Source organism: Euleptes europaea, chromosome 8 (assembly GCF_029931775.1).
Source record: "Euleptes europaea isolate rEulEur1 chromosome 8, rEulEur1.hap1, whole genome shotgun sequence".
NCBI lineage: Eukaryota > Metazoa > Chordata > Lepidosauria > Squamata > Sphaerodactylidae > Euleptes > Euleptes europaea.
Window position 1 is genome coordinate 78,691,758 of NC_079319.1, and position 19,159 is coordinate 78,710,916.

Below are 19,159 nucleotides of genomic sequence, written 5' to 3' on the forward strand. Positions count from 1 at the left end.
ACCTACTTGCCTAGTCCCTTCAACTGGAGATGCCGGGGATTGAACCTGGGGCCTTCTGCATGCCAAGCAGATGCTCTACCCTTGAGCCACAACCCCTCCCCAAAGCTGTGCTTTGATATGCCAAAGCTGTGCTTTAATAATGGACAATGGTCACAGAATCTGTAATTTGTTTGAGTCTGTTCTGGTTTCATGAATTTTCCTTATGAGAATATTGTTGAAGGCTTTCATGGTCAGAGTTCATTGGTTCTAGTAGGTTATCCGGGTTGTGTGACCGTGGTCTTGGTATTTTCTTTCCTGACGTTTCGCCCACAGCTGTGGCAGGCATCTTCAGAGGAGTAACACTGAAGGAGACATTGTCCTTCAGTGTTACTCCTCTGAAGATGCCTGCCACAGCTGTGGGTGAAATGTCAGGAAAGAAAATACCAAGACCACGGTCACACAACCCGGATAACCTACTAGAACCAATTCCCTTATGAGCTTTTGAAATTCAATTATTTGAAAATATTGACAAGAAAAACATGTTGAAATATTAATACTCTAAATATTTATGATAGAGCATAGTTAAAGAAACCATTCACGGACAGGTGCACAGACTAGATGTATTTTGTATATACTGCAAATCTAGACTTGGGTCATGACATCCAAATTTTATACTAACAGTCTGATTTTGTTCAAAATTAATTCCTTTTTAAACTTCCCAATGTGGTTTGTTGCGACTGTAAACATTCTTCCCAAAAGTTACAATATTATTTTCGGTGCAATAGGTTATGTCTGCATCAGCTGTACGGGAATACATGATTAACGAAAAGGTTAGACCTGCATATCGTTCCAAGTTATATCCCTGATTAGGACCCTACTTGTTCTTGTATAAATTTACTCGTGATGTGCTATATGTCCTGCGACCGACCCTTCCCCGGGCCTCGCAGACTCGTCCCCGCTCCCACCGCTCACCTGGAACCCGGGAGAACCGGGAAGGAGGCCAAACGGTGGGGCGGCCATGAAGGGGGCGGCGGCGGAGGAACCCGGCGGTCTTAGACCCCGAGAGCCGGGTCGGCGCTCCGCCTCCTCAGGGAACCCTCTTCTCCTCTCTGCAGGCCGGCAACCAGACGGGGGATCAAGCAGAGGTCCTGGGGAGACATGCTGCCCAGAGCCGGACAGGCCCCCAGAACGCGACGGACCGCTGCGGGGTCGGGCGCCAGGAACCGCGCCCGACAGCCAGCTGAGCAGCGCCAGGGCGAGAGCCGGGCGGGGTCGCAGAGATGGCCTCGCCGCCAGAGGGGCCCTGGAAGTAAAGGGGATCCCAGGGCCTTATGGGCTCGAGAGGGCGGAGCCAGAGGGGGAGTGCTCAAAAAGGGTTGTGGGGTGGAGGATGAGGAGGATAGCTGGGACGGGCTAGTTGTGAGTAGCCCACAACCCTGGGGGACTCAGATGGGGAAGAGAGCTCAGATTCCCCGGCTGAGTGGTCTGAGGCCGAGGAAACTCCTCAACCCCGAGTAGCCGCACAAGACTCCGGCCTCGGCAAAGCGCCAACTAGCCTGGGGCGCGACACTATATGTGTTTCATGTAGCACTGCTGTACCTGCTCTCAATAATATTTGTTCAAAGAAAAGAGCAGCAGTCTGCCACCTGAATTTCAAAGATTATTCTCCTTGAGTACATTTATTTGCAGTGAGATGCTTTAGTGTGTCATTTTGTGTGGCATATTGTCATGCCTAATGGAAAGTCTGTTTAGCCCAGGAAAGGGCTGGCAATGAGTTTGTCATGTTATTTACAGGTGAGCTGAACTTACCACTCTCCATTTCTTTCCCTCAAGTTCTAACACAGGACAGTAGCTGTGTCGAGGAGGTGTCTTGGGAGTAGTTGGATTTGAAGTATGGTTTCTTGTAGGAGAGCGAACCAGTACTCCTTGGGCACGAAGACTGGGATTCTTATGGGTCTTCTGATCATCAGAGACATGGCGAAGTCCTAACAAAACCACAAGCAGCCACACAAACCCCAAAATCAAGAGAGTAGCCATGTTAGTATATTAACAGCAAAATCAAAAAGAAGTCTTATGCAGTCTTGAAGATAAACAGATTTTTCATGGCCATTTCATGCAGGACTGGGGAGAAGACAGTACATGTTCTATCACCTTGCCCGATAATGGTATATTGGAGGCTGGCCTATAGTAATGATGGCTGAAAACATAAAGAGTGTGTTTTCTTTCCCAGATGGAATGCCCTCCTTGACTGCTTTCAGAAACCAGGAAAGGCAAGGGTCGAGTATGCTAAGCATTGGCTTCACACCTGCAAGGATCTTGTCTATGTCCTCAGGTTGCATAAACTAAAAAGTACTCATCAAAAATCAAATCATCACATCTACTGTATCTAACATAGCATCTTAAATTGGAGTGGATGAAGGTAATTTTATCTGCAAAATGTTTACCAAATTAGTCATAGCACGCTATCAGGATTTCTCTCCCTAACTCCACTTCTTAAAGGCCAGACTGAAGCAAATAATTTTCCTGAAGGCTAAAGTGAAGCACACCACTAGCGGACCTGAACAAAAAGTTCCTGTGAAGAGACCCAATGGTGGTGGTGAAGTAAGATTTCTTCAGTCCACCCCAGCCATGTGGTACAGGCCCTAAATAATTGATCAGGTTCAGCCCAGATGCTGGAGAACCACTGCTTTAGATTATCACTTTAGGTGTGTGGATCATGCTCCTGGTGCACTTAGTTGAAGTTATGCAAAGTGTCCAGAGAAGTAAAGAGGTCTGACCTGAGAAAATAAATAACAAAGCCTATGATCATCAGCCTAAATAACTGAAGCACTTAAATAAATAACCTGATCTTAACAAAAGTATTCTAATATGATTGAGAATTTCATATTAGCTTATCTGAACATTGGGCCAGTAACACGAATTAATTCAGCCATGTTCTGCTTCACAGTTAAACAGTTTGCCATAGATTAGTATGGGAGTTAATGAAAACATGTTTGTTTTTTAGGGAAGACACTAGGAGCAGCTGACTGAAGATAGCAAATATGTTAATTTTTTTCTCCACACCTTTGGTAATTGTTTCTCCTTGATTCAGCTGGGCAAATAGGGCTGAGCGAGTTGTAGAGGTATCATCTTTTGCATTTTCAGTGTCAAAGACAGGAGGAGGCCCTGGTGGTGGTGGTGGAGGAGGAGGCGGTGGTGGAGGAGGAGGACTCTGGCTGCTTGCTAGTGTAGATAGCAGAGATGCTGCTGAGGCAAGAGGGCCCTGTGAGAGAGACGGAGAAGGTATACAGCACATAAACAAACAATGTCACATAAAAAAGGGGTGGATGTGAACAGGATGCAAATCAACAAGGATAAGTGCCGAGTTCTACATCTGGGTAACAGAAATGTGGGACATGCATACTGGATGGGGGGGACACACTTCTGGGCAGCAGTGTGTGCGAACAGGATCTTGGGGTACGGGTGGACCGTAAGTTAAATATGAGCAGCCAGTGTGATGCAACGACAAAAAATGCTAATGCGATATTGGGGTGCATCAACAGAGGCATAACATCCAAATCACAAGATGTCATAGTTCCGCTGTACACAGCATTGGTCAGGCCGCACCTGGAGTATTATGTGCAGTTCTGGAGGCCTCACTTCAAAAGGGATGTGGACAGAATTGAGCGGGTGCAGAGGAGAGCAACAAAGATGATCAGGGGCCTGGAGACCAAGCCCTACAAGGAAAGGCTTGGGGATGTTTAGTCTGGAGAAGAGGAGGTTGAGGGGGGACATGATTGCTCTCTTTAAGTTTTTGAAGGGTTGTCACTTAGAGGAGGGTAGGGAGCTGTTCCTGTTGGCAACAGAGGATAGGACTCGCAATAATGGGTTTAAATTGCAGGCGGAGAGGTACCGGCTGGATATCAGGAAAAAGTTTATTACAGTAAGAGTTGTTCGACAGTGGAATCAGCTACCTAGGGAGGTTGAACCCCCTCACTGGCAGTCTAAGCAGAGGCTGGATAATCACTTGTCAGGGATGCTCTAAGCTGTTCCTGCATTGAGCAGCGGGTTGGACTAGATGGCCTGTATGGTCCCTTCCAATTCTGTGATTCTATATGTATGTGTGTTTTATAAATCTGAAAGAGAGTTTTTACAATGTGCTCTATAGAACACCACAGAGTCCACATCAGAGATTTTCCATTGCAAAAAATGTAACAGTAAAATCTGCACACATGATGGAAGTGCCAGGAGAAAAATGGTTATGGGGAAGATGTCTTACACACTTGTTTGTGTGTATAGTGCCATCAAGTCACGGCCGACTTACAGCGACCCCAGCAAGGGGCTTTCAAGACAAGTGAGAAACAGAGGTGTTTGTCGTTGCCTCCCTCTGCAGAGTCTTCCTTGGTGGTCTCCCTTCCATGTAATGACCCTGCTTAGCTTCTGAGTTCTGATGAGACTGGGCTATACCATGCCACCTTCCCTCCCTTCTTATATACTTACATTGATGTAATTAAAAAATAAGAATGGGTTCCATCATTGAAATATAAGCGACCAGGAACACAGTGATAATGCAGTAATCTATAAGGTTCTCAGAGCTGTAAATCTGGATACATCAATGTCGTTTTGTATTACAGTGTAATTTTTATTCAGTGTTATTGCCGTCTTAGCCCAGTGCAACTCAGGGCATCTCCTGCTGTCATAAATTGCCTGGTTATGGGGGTTAAGGCACTTTGTGTTCATGGCCTCTGCCATACAAGAAAGAAACACTGTCAGTATCAAATATGACTTTCTTGGTTGATTTATTAAAATAATTATAAAAATATCTCTAACCCCATAATATTTTCATCATATTTACCTACAAGGCAAGGAAATATCAAAGTCAAAAATGCTACATGCCATTTCAAATAAAACAACCAGTTATAAAGGTAGCATATACCTTAAAAAATTGCCACTAACAATTATACAAATGTAGGAATTTATGCTTTCCAAGCTTTTAAATGTTTTCTGAACTGCTGAACAACTTTTGCACCTTTGTTTGTCTTATGCTGTCATCCTCAGCTGTATAGTTGAACCCATCTTTTATCGAAACTGTTGTCATTTTAACACTGTTTCAATTTTTTAAGACTTGTAAATGTTATCTTTTTGTATGCTCTGAAATTTTGACAAGTGGCTAATCAATTTGATAAATAATTTCCATTATGACGGTTCAGATATCAATTTGCAACTGGATAGATGCAAGGCAATCATTTAGAAAATATCAACTAAAGTTGACTTTCAGAATCTTTGGAGAGGCTTGTTACCCTTTCAACATTATCAATGCAATCCTAAGGGGGGGCAATAGGGCTTTGGAGGTGGCATGACCCCAGCACCGGCATGCCAGTTGTGCTGTCCAAATGGGCACTTATGCTGGCGCCAGGCTACTTACACCAGCATCGCACAGGGTGCTGGCGCAGCCACGGCAATAACTTTCCTCCAGTGCAAGGACTTGTGCCCATGCCAAAGGGGGGCGTTCCCGGGGGCAGGGCTGACATTAGCTCCCTAAGTCCTTTCACCCCGGGAACGCCCCCTTTTGCTGGCGTCAACTTACACCAGAAAAAATGGTGGCATAGCCCATGAAACTGCATACAGTAGTTTCACAGGCGTTGGGGGAATTTTCCTGGGCGGCTTGCTTGCCTTGGTGCAGCAAACCACTCAGGAGGAGGCACAGCTGTGCTGTCACTATGCCATCTCCTGCCACAGTGAAATTACCCTCCCTTTAGATTCCGCTAGTAGTCATTAAATCTCTATGGCGTAGTTCAGGAAGCATACTCTCTTGGAAACTTGTATGAAGACAGGCTGAATAAAAACAACTGAAGTTCTGATATCAGGGTTATTTATTTATTTATTCCTTCACATTTATAGCCTGCCCTCATCCCTGGTGAGCTGGGCTCAGAGTGGGTCAAAACATTTTAAACCATGACATATAAATTAAAACACAAGTTAAAACTACAGTCACAGTATAACAACAATAAAACACAATGGCATACATCAGTAGTAAATAACAGCCACTGGAGACCCAGTCGGAGTGAAACCCCCCATAAAGAAAACAATGGGGGGGGGAGGATGGGGAGGCCAGCAACTATGTAAGAAAACTCGCAGCTGCCCTCAGTTATAGGTCTGGTGGAACAGTTCCGTTTTACAGCTCCTGCAGAACTCATTTAGGTTTCACAGGGCCCTGATGTTAGTAGGGAGACTGAAAAAAAGCCCTGGCCCTCGTTGAGGACAGCTGCACACTCCTCGGGCCGGGAACACCAGTAGATTGGTGTTCATCTAGCATAAGGCTCTCTGAGGGGCATACCAGGAGAGGCGGTCCCGTAGGTACTGCGGTCCCACATTGTGTAAGGCTTTAAAAGTCAAAACCAGCACCTTGAACCTGATCCGTTACTCCAGCTGGAGCCAGTACAGCTGTTTCAACATTGGTGTTATATGTTCTCGCAGGTTAGCGGATGTTTGTTCTCATTTACTCAGTTTTTATACAAAAGCCTGTTTATTTGATTGCTGCATGAAGAGCTACAGAAGCTTCAGCAGTGTACATAAATCCTGTCTAGACTTCAGGGGGGAAAAAACTCTAGGAAAAAGCATGTTAAATAGGGATGTGAGATCATAATTTTAATAATCAAGATTGGAACCAAACAAAGCCCATTTGTAAATACAGTAAATTCTTTAATCCGAGTACTATTATTTCAAATATTCAGATGCAACTGGAAAATGGTTTCATCTTTCCATGCATGGGAGGGGCATCAAGGAAATGATTCAGCAGATATGGGCCTGACAGGGTTGTTATCCAACCAGAACAGTTAGCTGATCTTTCTACCAAACAGGATAATTTCAGTTGGCATTCGTGTTTGCAGATTTTTCACTGTCTGCCAATTATTCCACTAAGGCTTTGGAAGGGTTTTCTTTTTTATGTAAACACAAATCTGTGTTTGTGTGAGCTATTCCATTCATTGGGGCTACAACTGCTAGGCAGGGACAAATGCTTTGCTTACACATGCAGATAGGCAAAACAGAACGGAGTAGATGAAGGCAGAGGCTACAGCTCCATGCCCCGTCCTCAAAGATTGCTGAGGACAGAGGCAAAGGTTTGGCTTGGACATGCTGGCTGCCAGGTAGAGTGGCTATAGAAAATGAGGAAGAAACAGAGGCTGATGCCCAGCTTCTGCCCTCCACCAGCAACAGGTAGCCCACCTATCCTGGAGTCAGAGAGTAGGAATATAGGCTCCTTCCCATTCAAAATCAAACACAAACATACACAAATTTAGGAGATGCAAGAAAGATTAGTGATGATGAAGGATCAAATTATTTGCCTGTAAAGACAGAGCCACTGATTCAAGATCTCTCTAACTTCTTTACTGTATTTAAAGCAGCCACAAGAGACTTGATCATACACAAATCTACTTGTTCATGTGTTAATTGTGAGGTGGAATATACATATTTAAAACAAAACTGGAGTATGCAGGTAAGGGAAGAGGTAACCCTGCTTCCTCTTTGCTTTACCTCACTGTTCTCTGCGGTTGGAAGCATATTTTCTCCTAGCCAGAATCTGATACCAAACATCAGCTGAGCTGGAACAAAAATACTGAAAATGCAGCAAAATAAGGTATTGTAAGGATCAGGATTTAGCTTCCTGGAGAAGGAAGGAAAAGCTCATTCAAACATTGTGCTCACTCTACAAATGTGAATTTGAACTGCCTGTAAAAGCAGGGATACTTTCCCCATTAAGCCCAAAATTTGGCAGTGAGGCTCCTGAGTTCCATCTCAACTGAGTGCAGGGGAAAGGAAGCTACACCCAGAAATGTGTTTCCCTTTGAAACCAACAGAAATTACTACTGAATAAATTTTCTAATAAGACTAACTTTAATTCTGATGTTAAAAAAACTGACTCAAGTTCTTAAAAGGGAAAGTACCAAATACAAATTTTTTTAAATGCACCATTCATGCTGAATGTTCTCAAAAGTTCATCAGTTCTTAAACAAACAGGTGCTTCAAACCTTTGCTACTACAAACAGTTCTTTACATGAAGTGTGAGCAGATGTTTCAAACAATCGATCTTTATGAAAAGTATGTTACAAGCTATTTAACAAGCACAAATGGTTAGAACGTCTGTCTTTTAGGGTTATGTCAGCTGCCTCGCTTAGCAACAGCTGTTTTCATTACCATACATTTAGTGAAGTAAGATATGAAAGTATTTGTGCTCAAATATCCTTTGGTGGTCATTCTCATTTGTAAGTAAGGTCCATTGTTACCAACAGTGGAATTATTTGCAAGTGAATTAATTAAAAGAAAAACAAAGCGAATCATAATTACTAGCTTATAAATATGCAAAAAGGATGATTATACTTTGAAAAGACGCACATTATAATTTATTATTAAATATACTGTTTGGGGGTTTTATTGGAGAAAAATATATAGGAGAGTGTTAGATTAACTTTATCTGTATCTATTGGGCAGTCAATCCCATCTTGATCTCTAATAAACTATAAAATGCCTGCCTTTGGAATGCAGCTGGGCTGGTTTCCTAAGTCTTGAAGACACACAAGAGGCAACTTTCCAAGGATAAATGCTTTGCTTCTCAGCTCCTGTCCCCACCTGAGGCAGATCAGGTTAAGAAGGGAGAATGGTGGCAACTGCATGAATTCTGATCCCACACCTGTGCTTACCTTGATCTATGGGAGGTGCAGGTGAATATATGAAAGTGGCTTATACTGATCAAACCATTGGACCACTTATCTCAGTACTGTTTTCTCTGACTGACGCTGCCTCTTCAGAGGTTCAGACTACGAAAGATGTTTCTCAACTAGTAGTCGTTTCTTGCCCTGTCAGCCCCACACCACACACAATTCCCATCCTCATTTGTCTGTACCAGTTGCATTAAGCTTGGAAAGAAATATAGACATTAAAAAGAATGATATCCAATAAGCGTTCATCAAGCACTACTACAGTTGACACCACTCAATTGTAAAAACGGGTAATTCAGGCCTACAGCTTTGTCTGCTTTTCATCCAAATTCTCCAGGGCACACTGCTGGGCTTCAACTTGGTTCAGCTTCCAACCTAGCCATGGAGCAATTCTGGGTGGCCCATGGGAAAATGAGGCTCCGAATAACCTGCAGAGCCCCAGGTTGCCTGCCGGTGCTGGGGAGGGTGAGAGCGAGCCGGAGTCTGTGGGGGCCGCTGGAGCACAGGGAACCCAGGGCTGCCGGGTGGCGACGGGCTCTCCCACGTTCTTTGGGCAGTCGGCGGCGAAGCAAGGGGGGCGTCTCAGCGCGACGCCGTGTGCTTTGCCACGTGTTCGCCCGGGTACTGGGAAACTCACTTGGAGTGAGCCAATCAGGCTTTAGGCTCCCAGGGGGTGGGCCCCCCGGAAGTCGGGCCTGGTGCTTCTGCTCAGGTCCTGCTTCCCTGCATCCAGGAGGCCTCGCACGTTCCAGCTCTCATTCGGCTGTGTTTGTTATTGCTATTTTGTCAGCTTCCTTTCTGTAAAATAAGATATTAAAGACCTATCGCATAGGGTTATTGTGAAGAATAACTGAAATATACCCATGACTGTTATTCAGTAATATTTATACCTTTTAAAAAGATGGTGTCAGGCCCTGCGTCTCAGCCTTAGCCTGACACTACTGCTCCCAGGCTCCTGACCCGAGCAGGCCAGAGTTTGGCTCGGAGTCAGGGCCCTGGTCATGTGTTCCTGGTTCCCATGCCTTTGTACAGTATCTGCGTTTTCTGCCTATCCTGTTTACCACAATCACCCCAGCTGCATGGATATGTTATGTCTATACCTATCCTGAGAAAGCTTATCATGTGTTGTAGCTGCCTGTGTACCTTGCCCTATCCATCTCTGAAGTCTGAACTGTATTTTAACCCTGTATCCTTGCCTTGATTCCTCATTAGTAGCCTTCTATGCCCCGAAGGCAGCCAGCTTCTTACTTTGTCTGATTTTGCTCCTAATAAAGTCTAAACTGCTTCCGAGCCTTGCCTGATGAGTTTTGCTTGAAGGAGGCTGAGGACAAACACCTGAGTCTGACAGATTGTGGCATGGAATATTATTATACTTACTGAAAAAAAATTCATGTGAATAAAGTTTATTTATTTAAACTGTATGCACAATGTCCCTAAACTTCAAATAATAATTATGGTGGCCATAAACTAAATTTCAGCATTACCTCATACGACAGGAAGCTATATTTGGTACATGTATGTATAATCAACATATAGACATTTGAGTTGCGAATGAGGGGACAGGTGAAGTGAACAGTGCTATAAATGAACTGAATATCCTTCCCCGCACGCCCCCAAGACAACCACTTAGCAGGAGTCTCAAAGGAGAAGTTTACATTCACCTCTTAAAAGGACGCAAGCACTCCAAATCCTTATAATCCCTGTTACATACTTCATATGATTACAGTGCTCTGTATTGTTCTCTTCACACACATGCACACAGAAAGATGAGGATTGTGAAGCTCAAAATATCATGTAACAGTCTGCAGGAACAGGTGGGCAATGACAGAGACAGATCTTTTGTTAAGGTGTTTCTTCTGTAAATGAACCCTAATGTTGTTGCTGTTTGTGAACATTTAAACCACCTGTCTGCAAGCATTCCTGCTGCCCAAAGATATGTAAGTTACAAGGTGAAACAGCTGGGAAATAATCCATCCCGTTTTTTGGCTATTGGCTGGATTATTTATCTGTTTGTCTGAAGACTTTTCTTTAAAAAAAAAAGACTACTGCCATTTATCACCTGTTGAAGATTTACCACGCTGCCTGTACATCAGTAAAAGCCGCATTTAGCCAAACTGTTTAGATTAGGGAGCCAACCCAGGATTGAATGGCGGCCCCTGCTGTTATTAATTCTACCACACATGGCAAATTCTGTAGCACAAAGCCTGAACACTGACATTTTCAGATTCTGCCTTTTCCATAACCATGATGTTATTCTATCAAAATAAATGTCACTGCTAAACTGTAGATAGATTGAAATTAATGATTTGTTTCATAACAGATTATTCCTCTCGTTAGTAATGATCCCACAGTGCTAAAATGCTGCACTTTGTGGAAATGAGCCCTCATAAGTACATAAGAAAAGCCCTGCTGGATCAGACCAAGGCCCATCAAGTCCAGCATTGTGTTCACACAGTGGCCAACCAGGTGCCTCATAAATCCTGGCATCTTTAACATCAAGGCCTGTTTAAAGGCTTGGTAACTTTTCACCAAATTAAAGTACAGTTACTTGAATTTCTTGTTATAGATGCTGATGTGGCTTCTTGCCAAATCTGAAATACTCAACATCATAGAGCACCATAAAAAGATGAAAACACCCCACAAAGTAATCCAAATGAAGCAGTTTAGAAGCCTCAGCCAAATTGCTGAGTTTTGATCTTCACCTTCCAATAAGTTTGTGTGTAGCAGATCTATGGAACTAACAACTGAGGGTAACTAGATGTTACCTCTGATACATGTTGTATGAGAGTTCCCCCAACCCAACTGCGTTCTTTTTGCAGTTAGATGTGACTACTGTTCCCAAGGGCCCAATTCAGCTCAGTAGCATGGTGTGGGAGGAGGAGGGGCTTCAGACTTCCCTCTTGCACCATTTTCCCAAGCTGAAATGAATGCTGGGGGAGGTCATATCTGCACCACTGCCGTCAGTCCTCAGTTTCTGAGTCAGCTCTGCCTTGTTCTGATGTTCCATAGTGCGACCATAAACAGCTCCTGCATAAAACGTCTAAACATTTTTCAGAAGCAGTTCTTTAGTGCCTCAGGATCAGGTAACTGAACCAAATTGGTACCGCAATCCTGTGGACTCAGTAGATTCAGGCTGAGTTGTGGGAAACTGCCAATAGTGGATGGTGTGATAAGTTACTTACAACAGTTACTTGCAAGATGCATGATGAATCTGTGTCACATCTGCCTTGCTACTGCAGCAAGCCAATTTAATCACATTATCCTGATCTGGCTGGGCCAGGCTAGCCTGATCTCATCAGATCTCAGAAGCTAAGCAGGGTCAGCCCTGGTTAGTACTTTGATGGGAGACTACCAAGGAAATCCAGGGTTGCTATGTAGAGACAGGCAATGGCAAATCACCTCTGTTCATCTCTTGCCTTGAAGACCCTACGTGGTTGCCATAAGTCGACTACGATTTGATGGCACTTTCCACCACCACCGACTTGCTTGCAAATAGTGGAGAAAATCACACCAGGGTGCATCAAGCTCTAGTCTATAGAAATTGTAGGGAATCTTTGGTGCTCTTTGCATGCTGATACAAAAACCTATGATCTTAAGCTCAGCTGCCAGTACTACCAACTATTTCACTACCCACTTATGACAGAGGTCAAGTAATGGAAGACCTAAGAGTTTTACACTTGGAGCTTCTTTTGCTTTTCACTAAGTTTCACAACAGCTTGGAGTTACACCCTTCTAAACCTATTGACTCCAATGGACTTAGATACGTATAACTGTGCGTAGGATTGCCATTCTCAAGGACCAGAAAGAGCTTTGGATCTTATCCTAATAAAACACTCCATAATCAGAGAAAAGAAATATTATTTTTGAACCAATGGAAGAAAGGGGAAATAATAACTCACAGTACTACTCCAGGTAAGCCCAGTAGTGTGATATTCTTGGATATATGCTTGAAGGTCGGCCCAGACATTCAAATACGACTTCACCCAATCAACATGACGCAAGTCACTGTAACAGTAAAAAAAATTTTTACATGGAGGGTCCAAACTGACCATTAAAAGTCAGGACAACTTTGGAATTGACTTTAATGGTTTAAATCACACATAAACAGATTTTCAAGGCAACTCAAAGTATCATTTGCCATGGAAAATGTAATAATGTACTTAAGGTTACATGTGGATTGAGGATTTCGGTCTTCCTTAGCAAACTGCTAGCCTCAATTAGGCTTTCTTCTGGATAAGACTTCTCTTGCAGGATATCTCATTTCCCCAGCAAGTCAAACCATAGTATTTTAGCGCTATTCATTTCTTTACCTCATCCTTCCCTTTCTGTATTCATTGCAACTGTCCATGCTGTTTTTGGAATGCAGATTCATGAACATAATAAGCTTCTTATTGAATAATGCTTGAGATATTATCACTAGGCATGAGCAACAAAATTTTATTTAACAAGGATGTGATTCAGTCAAAGTAGAGCATTTTTAAGTCCAAAGTTAAGCACATACTTCCCACTGAACTTAATCTCTCCTATTGAAATCAATGGGACTTAACTGCAGTGAGCTCATGCTCCTAGAATTCATTAGTCTTGCTGTCAAGCCCACAGTATGCTGTAACCTATGAGCTATGGCTAGTAGTCAAGCATCTATTTGCATGCAGAAGGTCATCTCGAGGCAAAAGGGTCAGGTGGTAGTTGATAAAAAAGACCTCTGTCTGGTACCCTGGAGACCAACTGCCAGTCACAGTAGATAATACTGACCTTGCTAGACCAGCCATCATGAATCAGTATAAGGCAGATTCACGTATTCTTTATTTTTAATTTATTGGATACAGCATTGCGCTACCCTGATACCCAACTTTGGGAGTGTTCATGCAGATCTTTAAAAATAAACGTGGCAAAATGCAACATGCTGTCCCTTTCAAATTTAAATTCACCTGACAGCCCTCTTGGTTCTGATAAACCAATCTTTTATTATGGTGCTATAATTAGAACAATATTGGTTATATTATACAGTGTGTTAAACATACTAAATAGATTTTGTGATGGATTTAAAATAATCTTTAAATTTCGATAAAACTGTTTTAGACATATCACCAGAAACAAGTAGCTAGTTTTGTTGTATGACTTACCTATGTTTGTAGTCTTTTAACACCCTGTTAGTATAAAAGGTAGCAGCATCATTCATCTCCTTGACATACGGCCCTGGTTTAGGAGCCTAAGACCATGGAGTGAATGTCCCAGGAACAAATTGAAAGAGAGAGAGAGAGAGAGAGAGAGAGAGAGAGAGAGAGAGAGAGAGAGAGAGAGAGAGAGAGAGAGAGAGAGAGAATGAATCATAAGGCAAACCTTCCACGGCATTTCAGATTGAAGAAATGAAGAATTTAAAATGTGAGTAAAAACAACTCTAATTTATTCTTGGTCTTGTGCAAAGCACCAGAAACATATTTTTTTAAAGTCCAGTTCTAAAGCTTGGAACTCACCACTGCTATCCACCCGAGAGCTGGTATACTTTCACTAACAGCAGACAGATGATTAAACATTGTACTCCCCCGGTTTCTCTCTCGGAACGTCTGAATTTCCTGGATCTTATCTGATATTGGTTTTAAAAGAATGGACACTTCACTCTGCAGTGTTTAAAAATAAATTGTTGTTAATGTTCGCAGAACAGAAACAGGCTTGACCTACAGAGAAAAATACTAAACAAAGTGAACCCAGAAGTATTTGTGCATGTAGAGATTCTGTAGTGTTTTCTGAATAGCTGCATACACTCATCGGTTCGTATTTATTAGTTACCTGTTTGTGATTTGCTTTCTACTATCAAAAGATTCTTATCTAATACGTGTTGCCATTTACTTGACAGGGGAGCATGTTTTATCACAATGTCAGTGCCAAATTAGTAGGACTGCCAGCTCCACATTGAGAAATACCTGTAGAGTTTGGGGGTGGAGCCTGAGGAGGACGGGGTTTGGGGAGGGGAGGGACTTCAGTGGGGTATAATGCCACATAGCCCTCCCTTCAAAGCAGCCTTTTTCTCTAGGTGAACTGATCTCTGTCACCTGGAGATCAGTTGTAATAGGGGGAGATCTCCAGCCACCACCTGGAGGTTTGCAGTCCTACAAATTAGACATACATCAGGAGATCCATGAACAAAGATCTCCTGCCTTTTTTCAGCTTAACAGCAGCAAAGGAAAAGGCTGAGGCCCTGGCTGTGGCACAGGCTGCTTAAGAGAAGAATTTAGCAATTCAGTTTCAAATATAAAGGCTATCTCTGATATTGAACTAGTAATTTCTAAATTTGCTGATTATCAGCCCAATTTGATTCAGTGGTATGTATGTCCTACAGAATTAAGTGGAATGCATTTTACAGCAGAACAAGTGAAGAAACAGCAAAGAGAAATTCTGCTTACGGTGAGAATTTTGGGGTAGTAAGCTATCTCTAAGCCACAGCTATAAAAGAATAAAGACCTTGCATTCATGGCCCATTACCAATGCTGATTTCTCCACACCCATCTCTCCCCTGGACATCACAGACTCTTCTGCATATCACACCTAATCCCATCAAGCCTGCTGTTCACATTTACATACTGTTCCTCTACTTAAAGACCGATGGATTCACATTCTAGCTGTATCTGAAGAAGTGAGCTGTGGCTCACGAAAGCTCATAACCTACCAGAAAATATTTTTGTTAGTCTTTAAGGTGCTACTAGACTCTTGCCCTTTTTGACTACTGCAAACAGACTAACATGGCTACCCACTGTGAGCTATAAAAGAGTTAGAGAGGAAATCTAAAGGGCATAAAACGGGGGGCTGTCTTGCACTGACATATACTACCTAGTCTAGAAGGTTTTCATCCTAAATTACACAGGCCAAATCTAGAATTTTGTTTTGCTAAGCTTGTTCCTTTTTTGTTTTTTTGTTTTTAGTAGCTTAATTTATTCATATTGTTACAGAAACAGCACATAAATGATAGGTACGTTTGTCTCTCCTGACCTGGATAGCCCAGGCTAGCCTGATTTCATCAGATCTTGGAAGCTAAGCTGGGTTAGTATTTGGATGGGAGATCACCAAGGAATACCAGGGTCACTTTGCAGAGGCCAGGCAATGGCAAACCATCTCTAAACGTATCTTGATTTAAAACCTTACAGGCTCACTATAAGTTGTCTGCTATTTGATGGCCAAAAAAAAAAAAAAGTTTGTCTACGGAACATTAATGTGAAACGAGCTGTGTTATTGACAGCCGTGAATAACACATTTTTGTTGATGGAAGAGAATGATTTTTATCTTTTCAGTGACATCTGTTTCTTGTTACTTGCCTGCTGAAAAGGAACCAGCATCCCAAGTATGCAGAAACTTGGGCAGGCCCTGTGTGCAAGATCCTTAGAGCCTTTGCAGCGTACATCTCTGACACTGGTCTCATAAATAGTGCTGAAGAGAATTAACAATCCCACACACACCCTGCCAATGACTGGGAAAATCTGGGAACAGTTTTTAAAGGTTTTTATTATGTGGAAGATCCATGTTATCAGATCTACCTTTTTTTTTTTAAATGTTGAAGGAGCGGATGCTTGGGGAGGGTATTGGATTGGGGCTGCAGTACAGGAGAGGAGTAATTCACACCTTCCCCATATGCAGTTTTACTGATAGAAATCATGGTATCAGCCAAGGAAAGAAAAAAAAGGCAAGCACTCATATTTTACCTGCCATTTCCCCCTACAACACGAGGACATGTGTATGTGTTTTCTGGAAAAGGTGCAAGTGAAAAAGGTTTAAACCCCTCCAACCTTGCATGGTGCCCCCTTTTGTATCATTAAAAAATTGGTCAGGAAATCTGATCACAGATCTCTCACAAAATGCGTAATTGTGTAATCCACTCAATGGATTTATACAGGACATGGGAAGCAGCTGCAATTAGGGAGAAAAAAATCTAACAAGGTCTCTGTGGTCTCGCCACCCCCACCCCCGGTGCCATGATGCCCTTCCTCTCCTTCCCAATGTACAATTCTCAGGATATTGATGCTACATCAGGACTAGCACCATGGCAACAGTGAGTGGGAAGCTGGTTAAGCACTGAGACATCTCTTAGGTTATGTGCTTATGGTACATGTAACAGGACTAAGACGGATCCTGTTCTGTATGTAATTAGCAATAACTTAGGTTTTGTTGATAATTCTGTAACCAAAAGTAACACAGATTTTTTTTTAATATAAAAAGCTAACTCCAGGAGAAAAAATGAAATACGACACAAGTATTATCCTCTCCATATTTTCTATCATTTTAAAGGTAAAAGAAAATCACTGTGCATACACATCAGCATGACGGATTTTCAGAGAATGATTGAAGAAATTGATAGGTACAATCTAACCTATCCAGGAATCAGTGACAAAATAATTATACTTTGTTCGGTAAGACTGAATTCTAAATGGAATTATTTAATTTCTTACATTGTTTTCTTCTTTTAAAAAAGTTATTGGGGCATCCATCATTCTGTTAACTTTTCTTGCTCTTACTTGTGACTCTGAAATCTAAACAATGTATAGTAATTGTATTTATTTTCAGATTTAATTTTGTGATTTTAATGCTGAATATGAAGCATCAGAAATCAATTTCTAGCAAGTGGCTGAATTTTAGAAAACAATCACAGCTTTCTAAAGAGCAGATTCTACAGGCAACAGCAATAGGCTGGTATACATAAGCCGTAATATCAGGTGATGGTTTTGTCACATGATCATTTTCACTTCACATACAAATATAGAACATGACCATAAAAAGTAACAGAACATTCGCCCTGCAAAGTAATTTATTGTAGTTGATGCAGGATTGGCATGCCAGCTGGAATTACCGTCTTTGCTCTTGCTATTTTTGCTTATACAGTGAATAAAGGGCTTCAGGATGAAAGGGATATAAAAATATAAAATACAAAAAAGCTAGTCTGAACAAAACCAAATAGAGAGGGTGATTTTTGTGACTTGCTGGATATGGTACAGCATTTGTACCACAGAAAATACTGAAATTCATGATCTAGAAAAAAAAGTAGAATACAAGATTGTTTCTTTTGTTTCCTCTTTAGAGTTGACCCTTCTAATAGTCAAATGACAGCAGTTCTCTTATTACAATCACTGCTGAGCTCACTTGCATAGTCACAGGACAGATATTCCCCCCCCCCCCCGGAATATTTCCCCCTTTAAAAAAGGCACCCTGCATCCAACATGACAGGAACTCGGTAAATCCCCTTGTCTCCACATTACTGGTTCTTAAACTCTGTAAAGCTGCTATACCATCACCAGGCAACTTAGCTGGCCCATTCACAGCTTTACATTACTAAAGCAAACCGTCTAGACAGCTGAATGACACAATTGCTAGCTTTTCTCTAGCATTTACATGCTGTCATCTTCATTGGCTTTTCCCTGATCTGTGAATTTTGGCAAATTAATGGCTGGCTTTCCTGTTTGGATTCCACATTGGCTTTAAACACAAGCACATTCAGATGATATCACATTGACAAAGTCAAGGGGGAGCTCCTTTTCTTCTCTCTCCTGATTTGCTCTATGCATATCAAATTTTCTTTATGCTGTATAAGCCACCTGGCAAGCCTGTGGACCGCAGTGAAATCAACCATAGCCATTTCTTGCTTGTGACACAGAGAAATGAAAAGCTATCACAATGCTTGGGTCTGTGCTGTTTGCCATGGAAAATGTTACTCAGGCAGCTGCCACACAAAACATATTTTGCCCAACTAATCTTTAGTTCCTTTCAATCCATTGTTGGAATTTAAAACAAGTCACAGATTTCAATATTAAAAAAGAAAAGCAATTCTATTTTTCACACAGTAAAGAGCAAGTAAGCCAGCGTGGTACAGTGGTTAAGAGCGGTGGGACTCTAATCTGTAGAACCGGGTTTGATTCCCTACTCCTTCACATGCAGCCTGCTGGGTGACCTTGGGCCAGTCACAGTTCTCTCAGAACTCTCTCAGCCCACACGGAGGTAGGCAATGGCAAACCACCTCTGAATGTCTCTTGCCTTGAAAACCCTACAGGGTCACCATAAGTCAGCTGCAACTTGACAGCACACACACACACATAGACAGGGTACTCATATATCCAAGTCATATGCCACAGATCCTTCCCCTGGGTTGGGCTGATTTCCTGAAAAGTGCCCTAATATTAGTGATACTGCATCTTCATTACTGCTTCGTTTGTCCCTCCATATAGTTAAGGTCACTCTGGAACGATTAGGACAAACCTTGCCAAAATGTGAACTTACAGCCAATTAAATTCCCGTTTAATTTTTAAAATTTTTCCCTGAAATGGATAACAATATAACTCACAATTCTCATCTAAAATTATGAAAGTTAAACAGGATTTGGGAATACTAAATTATTGCAAATACAGGGTTGGATCCAACCAGCTTTTCCACCATGGAAAAGTGAAGAGGGGTTCCCTTTAGTCCACCAAAAACGCTACTCTGGGGGAATCGTGAGAACTGCATGGACA

General features: G+C 42.3%; 1 protein-coding gene across 1 annotated transcript in view; it reads right to left on the reverse strand.

Moving 5' to 3' along the window:
* The window catches only part of CAP2 (cyclase associated actin cytoskeleton regulatory protein 2), a 40,162-nt gene that overhangs the window by 6,763 nt on the left and 14,240 nt on the right, over positions 1-19,159 (reverse strand). Inside the window, exons 4-8 of the mRNA XM_056854805.1 lie at positions 14,150-14,293; positions 13,799-13,884; positions 12,575-12,680; positions 3,043-3,241; positions 1,789-1,964 (exon numbers count right to left, since the gene is read on the reverse strand). Of these exons, the coding sequence (XP_056710783.1) occupies positions 1,789-1,964; positions 3,043-3,241; positions 12,575-12,680; positions 13,799-13,884; positions 14,150-14,293 (711 nt within the window). The remainder of the gene's footprint in view (positions 1-1,788; positions 1,965-3,042; positions 3,242-12,574; positions 12,681-13,798; positions 13,885-14,149; positions 14,294-19,159) is intronic.